Source organism: Balaenoptera ricei, chromosome 10 (assembly GCF_028023285.1).
Source record: "Balaenoptera ricei isolate mBalRic1 chromosome 10, mBalRic1.hap2, whole genome shotgun sequence".
Lineage (NCBI taxonomy): Eukaryota > Metazoa > Chordata > Mammalia > Artiodactyla > Balaenopteridae > Balaenoptera > Balaenoptera ricei.
This window is the reverse complement of record NC_082648.1, coordinates 18,614,298-18,622,461: the sequence shown is the minus strand read 5'-3', so window position 1 is coordinate 18,622,461 and position 8,164 is coordinate 18,614,298. Positions and strand designations below refer to the sequence as shown.

The window sequence follows — 8,164 nt, the reverse complement described above, 5'->3', positions numbered from 1 at the left end:
CAAGATGTTTAATCAAGCTTATCTGGTCCAATTAGTCGAACACAATTTCCTATGGTAGGAGGTCCTGAACTACTGCCAGCATTGTAGGTCTTATCTTTAGGTTTGCAGATGTTTAATAACCACATTGAGATGATCTAAGAGTGCAGGGCAATTTCTTTCAAGCAGTGGCTTTGGATTTCGAAATTTTTTGGTTTTTTTTTTCCCCCAAGATCTACCTTAACATCTGTCACCTAGTACACGTGTACATGACTGAACAGAGTGTTAACTGCAGAATAATTACGCGACTATCCGAGAGGTTCCTTAAATTTTTCACTCTGTTTCAGATATAAGAAAAACTGTTCCCTTTCCAGGTGGAAACCAGTTAAGCTGATTTCACGAACTACTAGTGGGTCGTTAAAGGCAGACTGAAATCGCTCCTCTAGCAGTCTCCGCTGCTGCTCCTTCTGTCCCAGCCTTTTGGAAATGCATTGCAGAAGTTACCGAGCCGCAGCTGCGTTTCGTTCCTAGAGGGTGGGCCGGTTTTCTTCCCGGGAAGCAGCAGGGCGCCGACCTACAGCCCCAGGCTCGGTGGATGATGCGGGGCTCGACCCGTTTCCCTGCCTACCAGCTTCCTCGAAGTCCGTCCCGCCTCCTTCATCTGCTCTCGGCGAATTTAGTGCCTCCCCTGAGAAGTGGGCCGAGCGCCGAGCGATCGATGCCTCCTCCCCGCCCTGGGAGCCGCCATTTTGGGGGGAGGAGAAACACTCGTAGGGGCGGCTGCGGCTCAATGGGATGTTGACTGGCTTCTTCTCTTGCCAGCGCTGTGGAGCCGGGTCAGAAGCCTCCACCGGGGCCGCTCCTCCGGCTGCCTCTCCGGAATGAGGCCTCAGTTTCCGCGCAGGACGGCTCCCTTTTTCTTCCGAGAGTAAGTGGCGGCCGGCGGCGCGGCGCGCCCCCGCGCGCCCTCCGCTGTCAGTTACCCCGCGCGGCCCCGTCCCTCCCCCGCCCCCGCTGGGCGCTCGGCGCAGACTCGCTTGTTTATTTCTGCAGGAGCCCAAGGAGAGGCCGAAGCCGAGACGATGCCTGGGAAGCTGAAGGTGAAAATCGTGGCCGGGCGCCATTTGCCGGTGATGGACCGAGCTAGTGACCTGACTGATGCCTTCGTGGAGGTTGGTGCAAGGTCCTGCCCCTCCAAACACAGGGAGCGCCGAGCCCTGTGAAGGATCTTAGCCACCCCGCCCGCAGCCTCTCAGCCCATTCCCCTGTCGACCGCCCTGCTGGGTGCCGTGCTTGTCCAGCCCTCGTTGGAGGGCTGCCTGCCGAGACTGTAGCCCATGTGACGGGGGCAACTGCTCGCAGGCGTCCGCGGCGCGCTCTGCCGCGCGGGGAGGCTTTTACTGCGCTGCCTGCAGGGTGACCCTGATGTCAGGACTCCTAACAGGCCACCTGCCAGTCAGGGCATCCCGAGGTGTGACCACGCGGCCACTGAAACACACACACACACACACACAGACACACACACACACCCTTCTTTGGTGGGGGGGAGGGTAGCTAGCTTTTAATGCTACAGTGATGGAGATGATGTTTAAGAATGTAGATACGGTCCGTTATGGGCACTGGGGGAGCTGCAAGGCGATCTCCTCTTTAACATATTATTTTCTGAATCATCAGTGTAAGTTCTAAGACCCAAGTGCAACACTTTTCTTCTCTCGTATAGACTGGTAGGTCGAGGAGCTGTTTCAGGGTAATTTAGTGCCTTGTGGTAGGAAGCCAATTAAGTGCCATGGATTTAAATTGCAAAATTGCTTTTTAAATCTAATGATTAGTTTAAAACTCATGCTAATTAGCACAGGCCCCGGAAATAATAATAATAATAATCCAGAGAAAGAAGCCAAGTAAGATTGTAATAAAAATTGTCACGGTGAGCCAGAGCATTAGAACGATAGTCGTTTGGGCTATTAATGCTTAGAGTTGATAGATACATGATAATATACAGCCTGATTCCATATCAATATAAAATACTGTTGATGTTCCCTAAAGATTCTCTGACCTAATCAGACATTGCCATTGCAGTTCTCAAGCTCAACTTCATTTTTATGTGAGAAACAGTTACTGGGTGTGTTCTTGGGCCAGATGATAGGTCATGGGGATACACAGATTGCCAAAGCCTAGTCTTTGCTTTCTGGTATCTCAGAGACTGACCCACACAATTTAGGTTAATAAATAATAGCTAATACGTAGTGAGTCTCATTATTGCCAGGTCTGTGCTAAGTTTTTTTTCAATTCTTAGTCCTTATAACAGTCCTGCTATTGTATTATTTTCCCATATTGTAATTGAAGTACCTGAAAGACACAAGTTTTTTGTTTGTTTTTTTTAAAATTTTGTCATCAAGGTACCCAAGAGGTACAGTGGGTACACAGAAGACTTTTTTTGTTTTATTTAAAATTAATTAATTAATTAATTTATTTTTGGCTGTGTTGGGTCTTCGTTTCTGTGCGAGGGCTTTCTCCAGTTGTGGCAAGCGGGGGCCACTCTTCATCGCGGTGCGCGGGCCTCTCACTATCGCGGCCTCTCTTGTTGCGGAGCACAGGCTCCAGACGCGCAGGCTCAGTAGTTGTGGCGCACGGGCCCAGTTGCTCCGCGGCATGTGGGATCTTCCCAGACCAGGGCTCGAACCCGTGTCCCCTGCATTGGCAGGCAGACTCTCAACCACTGCGCCACCAGGGAAGCCCCTGTTTGTTTGTTTTAATATCACATGGACTTTTGTTTCCAAGCAGTATATACATGTAATCAATCAAAACATATCTGAAAGGAACCATGAAACCTGAGAACTGCTATGGGGACTTGCTGGTACATAGGAACCTAGCAAATTCAGGAACCACGGGAAAATGTTTTGAGATAACATTTGCGTTGTCAACCTCTATTGACTGTTTTCACAATTAAAAATATTTTATAACTTAAAAAAAAAGCCTAGGAACAGTAAATAATTTGCCCAAGGTGCCTTAACCTTGTAAATCTCCAAAGCCTAGTGGTCTGTTAATCTACAGTGCAAATACTGCCTCTCCAGGCAAGATGATGAGTGTTTCTGCAGACTGTGGAAGCTTAATTCTGTCTCTGAAGGTTTAGGGAGGCTTCCTAAAAAAAGTGACATTTGAACTGGGCCTTGTTAGGGTACCCAGGATTTTACCAAGCAGAGGGAACATCAGAGGCACAGAGTGGGATACACGGTGTGTTAGGAAACCATCTTAGTTTGGGATGTGTCTGGAGTCAAAGCGGATGTGTGCGTAGTGGAGGCTGTGAGGGATAAGGCTGGGAAGGTAGGTTGGCGCCAGCGCCCTTTTCTGTGTTTTTTGTAAATAGAGGGTAAACGGGGGAAGTTCTTCAAGCAGAAATGAAGTAAGATCATGTTTGGATTAGGTTGTTTCTTTGTAGAATGACTTGAATGGTGATGTTATCGATGGACTGGATAGATGAGAGATGAGGCAAGGAGATCAGTTAAGAAGGTGGTAAAATTACCCAGACAATATGTGCACGTTTAGAATGGCAGTGGGAATGGATTAAAGGGGAAAGATTTGAGGGACATTTCTTAGGTAAAATTCTCAGGCCTTGGTAACAAATGGCTTTTGCTGGTGAGGGAGGGGTTGGATTCAAGGGTGACTCATTAATTCCTTCTTTCAACAAATAGTTACTGAGTGTCTGCTCTTTGCCAAGCCCCATGCTAGTCACCGATCTAGCTGATGCATATGTGATGGTGAACAAAATAGACTTGGTTCCTGTTTTTACGGAGTTTATATTTTGGTGGGAGAGCCAGACATTAAAAAGTAAAGAAAGAGTACATTTATTTATTTATATTTTTATTTTTTATTTATTGGCTGTGTTGGGTCTTCGTTGCTGTGCGCGGGCTTTCTCTAGTTGTGGCGAGCGGGGGCTACTCTTCATCATGGTGCACGGGCTTCTCATTGCAGTGGCTTCTCTTGTTGCGGAGCATGGGCTCTAGGGAGCGCGGGCTTCACTATCAGTAGTTGTGGCTCGTGGGCTCTATAGAGTGCAGGGCTCAGCAGTTGTGGTGCACGGGCTTAGTTGCTCCGCAGCACCTGGGATCTTCCTGGACCAGGGATCGAACCCGTTTCCCCTGCATTGGCAGGCGGATTCTTAACCACTGCGCCACCAGGGAAGTCCCAAGAGTACATTTATAATTACAAGTTGTGATGAGTGCCATGAAAGAAAACGATAGAAAGAGAATCTCAGGAACTTTAGGTTGAATTATCAGGGGAGGCCTCCGAGGAAGTGCCAGTTAGGCAGAGACCTGTGGACGAGAAGGAGCTAGCTGCTCAGAGTGTGTTTTTGTGTGTGTGTGTGTGTCTGTCTGTCTGTCTGTCTGTCTGTGTAGGGGAGGGGCCGGGCAAAAGAGACTGGAGGATAGGAGAGTCTCAGCAGAGGGAAGATCCTGAGGGTTTGCTTTGTTTTAGGAAGTGAAGGAAGATGTGTGTGCTGGCATGTAGTAAGTGAAGGGGAGAGTGCTGTAAGGTAACGTTGGAGAGTTAATCAGGGAGCCAGTTGTGCAGGATCCTAGAGGCCATGACTGAAGGTTGGATTTTATTCTCAGTTCAGAGGGAAGAAGCATTTGTTGAGATGAGCACTCTTGTTGCTGTTTGGAGAATGGACTGCAGAGGGGAAAGAGCTGAAGCAGGCAACTAGTTAGGAGATTCCATTATAGTTCAAAAAAGAGGCAGTGAGGGTCAAGGTGATGGTTTTGCTAGTAGAAGTGGATGGATTCCAGATATGCTGTGAAGATAGACAGTAGAGGATTTGTTGGTAGACTGGAGTAGGGATCAGGGAAAGGGAGACTGAAAGGTGATTCCTAGCTTTCTGGAGTCACTGGGGCAATTTTCTCAGTCTCCATAGGGTTGAGGGAGATTGAGTGGGTTGAGAATCAGCTTCCATTTGGGCATGTTAAATTTGAGATGTCTTTGGTTCCTTTAATTGGAGTTGTCAAGGAGAAAGTTGGATTTGTGAGTATGGTGTTTCGAAGAGAGGTATGAGTTAAAAATAAGCTCACACAGGCCAGTGCTTCTCAACTCTGTGAGACCCGGTCCTGCCTTTATATAGTAGGTATTTTGAAATCTTCCCTCTACTATCTTGGCATGATATCTATAGCTAATATAACCTATCTATGCCCACAGTTTAAAAAAAATCAATATAATGCTCTAACTGTAATAATATCTAACTGTATGATAGAGAAATAAGTGTTTTTTAATGTGTTTCAATATGGAAGTGCTTGTTAATGACCACAGAAGACATGAAGTAATCAGGTTGCGCCCATGATATTTACTGAGCCTCTGTATATATCAGATACTATACTGGCTGTTGTACAGCATGCTGGGGATAGAGCAGTGAGCAAAATGAAAGTTTCTGTAGTCACGGAACTTAGGTTCTAGTGGGAGGAAGGAGTTAATCAAAAAAATAGTTAAGTAAGAGATAAAGTATGCTAGATTGTGAGAAGCTTCCCATGTGGAGAAAATAAAGCAGAATTCAGGATAGGAAGTACCTCACCTCCATGTAAAATCACGTGAACATGACTGCTCCTCTCACAGAGTGAGACAGTTGTGTAGTTTTGGCATCTCAGATGGGCCTTCACTGCCATTGGTTATCTGATTTCCCAAAATACACTATAGTCAACTCATGGGAAAGAGAGTTGTCCATTAATTTTCACAGTGGTTGCATTTCTTGACAGTTAAAGTGTATTAAAACCCATCATAATATTCTATCTATAAACCTGAGTTAGGGTCTAGGTAGGTTTTTTGCCCATGTGGCTATCTGGTGTGGATATTTGAAAGTCATGACATGAGACAAGTCTTCATTGTTGGAGACTGTCTCTTGAATTGCAGGACAGCATCTCTGGCCTTCCTTACTAAATACTATTATTTGTCCCAAAAATGAAATTTTTGAAATTTAGAAATTATTTGTTCCTAAATTTGCAAAGTTTCTTTAGAAGTTGGTTCTGTCCCTTTTGCAAACCATTGACTTAAGGGAGAGAAGAGGGAGCGAGAAGAGGGATGGATCCTTGAATGAACATGACATTAAGAATTTATTAGAGGTGGAGGACTAGGGGAAGGAAACTGAGATTGTTAGCCAGTGGGTGGGAGAAAAATCTAGAAAGTAATGTCTCAGAAGGCAAGAGAGGAAGTTTCTAGAAAGAGGAAATCCTCAACTGTCAAATGGCACTGAGAGGTCAAGTAAGGGGACAGAGAAATCACTGGATTGGACAACATAAGGATGTTAAGGGTCCTGGCTTGAGGAGTGACAAGGGCGGAAGCCCATACTGTAGTGATTTAGAGGGTTAAAGTACACGGGAGTAAGGAAGTAGGAGAGGCATGAATAGGCAATTGTTTCAGGAAATATGGCTGTGAAGGGAGAGGAGAAATAGTGTGGTATTTGGGGGGAGTATGCAGCTTTTAGTACTTAAAAAAAAATAAGTTGGAAGATATTAGAACATACTTGTGTGCTAATAGGAATAACCCAGCAGAAAGGGAAAGATTAATGCAGGAAAAAGGGGATAATGAAGGATTACTATATAATAAAGGGATAAATTTTGTGATATGGACTCTAAGTACCATATAAGCTCATAGGAAAGGGACATAATGAAGCCCGAGCTGGTGATGAGAAATCTTTGTGCTGGGCTTGAAAGGTGGTGCCATTTCCATAGGCAGAGAGGAAAAGGGGGCATTTTTTGGATGAAGAGGATAAACGATAAAAGCAAAAGGAGGGAATATAGCACATGTAATTGAAGGGAGGGTTCTTGTTAAATAGAAGTGGGAAATAAAATTTGGCTGGGTAGAGAGGATGCTGATTACTAAGTGGTCTGAAAACGATGGGGAGAAGTCTGTACAGCAGATGCTCTCTTAACCAGTTTCTGCTAACTGCCTCGTTACAGTGCCCAGTGCTCTGCATTTCTGCCGTAAACACATTCTTGAATACCCCATACGGTTAGATTATACTCCAGTGTGCCTGCTTCTCCCATCAGTTGGCTGATATGCTTTACTAAGAGGCAGTTGCGTTTATTCCCTAACCTATTTATGCCAACACTATTTGTTATTGTTATTTATTTAAATCTTATACAAATCAGTGAAATAAGTGGGATAATGAAGTTGATAATGCTGTGTAAAGCATTATGGATACAGTTGCTAAAAATTGCTCTTGAATTAGATGAAGATTGTAAAGAATCTAGGATTCTCTATCCATAGTTATTTTACCAGTGATTTTAAGTTTTACCACATTTTAAAGAAACCCAGACTGGCAAACACAGATGATATGTTATGAGTGTGGTTTATGCAAAAGAGATGACACAGAACTGTCAACAGTGGACCCTTACTCAAAGAAGAGGCTTCAGTCTTACGATAAAAGATAGAGGAATGAATATTTATTTATATGTTTTATTTGAAAATGTTTACTGTTTGTATCATTTTTAATGATTATCTGATCTAACCAGATTATTTGTTTGAGTAATCAGATATTGGTCCTGATTGCGTTGGGGTTGAGGGAATTTCTACTATATATGATGTGAGGAGTTTAGGAAGCCAGTGAAGACCAAGTAGTACTTAAGGATGATTATTGTGGGAATCTCCAGGATGAACAGGATGGGATTCTGTACAAGGGGAGTATTAATCAAAATATATCCCAATATTAATGTGCATGTTATAAACTGTTCCGCTAAACTACATTATCATTTTGTTTATCCAGGAGCCTTTGAGGGAACAGGGATAGGAAAAGAAATTAATATTTAATGAGCATTTTCTACCAGACATTTTGCTAAGTCTCTACATACATTATCCTGTTTAATGCTTACAGCAACTCCCCTTTTCAGAGGAGGAAGCAGCTTTAAATAACAGGTTAAATAACTTTCTCAAGGTAATTTAGCTAATGAGTGGGGAAAGAGAATGTGTTTACCTTACTAGGGAATCTTGTCAAAATCCCTGATGTTCTTTAAATTGTAAGGCATTCATTTAATTGCTGAATAATAAAATCTCCTTCCAATTAAATAAGGCCAAATGAACTCTGATTCTTCTTTAGTAGAAGGGGAATCACCACAATGTTGGCAGAACATGCACTCTAGCCTTTTTCTTCTTCTAAAATCTTGTCTTTTGCTTGTTTGTTTAGTATAGTGTGGGGACTATCAGATTTTTA

At 44.0% G+C, this 8,164-nt stretch overlaps 1 protein-coding gene across 15 annotated transcripts in view; it reads left to right on the top strand.

Annotated features, from left to right (window-relative positions):
- The first annotated feature begins 711 nt into the window (after positions 1-711).
- The window catches only part of C2CD5 (C2 calcium dependent domain containing 5), an 82,551-nt gene continuing 75,098 nt past the window's right edge, over positions 712-8,164 (top strand). For 13 of the 15 annotated variants that reach the window (XM_059935440.1, XM_059935438.1, XM_059935436.1 and 10 more), the window contains exons 1-2: positions 712-904; positions 1,030-1,148. In XM_059935440.1, coding sequence (XP_059791423.1) covers positions 1,059-1,148 — 90 coding nt within the window. In that variant the 5' untranslated portion in view covers positions 712-904; positions 1,030-1,058. The remainder of the gene's footprint in view (positions 905-1,029; positions 1,149-8,164) is intronic. The other 2 variants (XM_059935442.1, XM_059935441.1) reach the window with 1 other exon arrangement.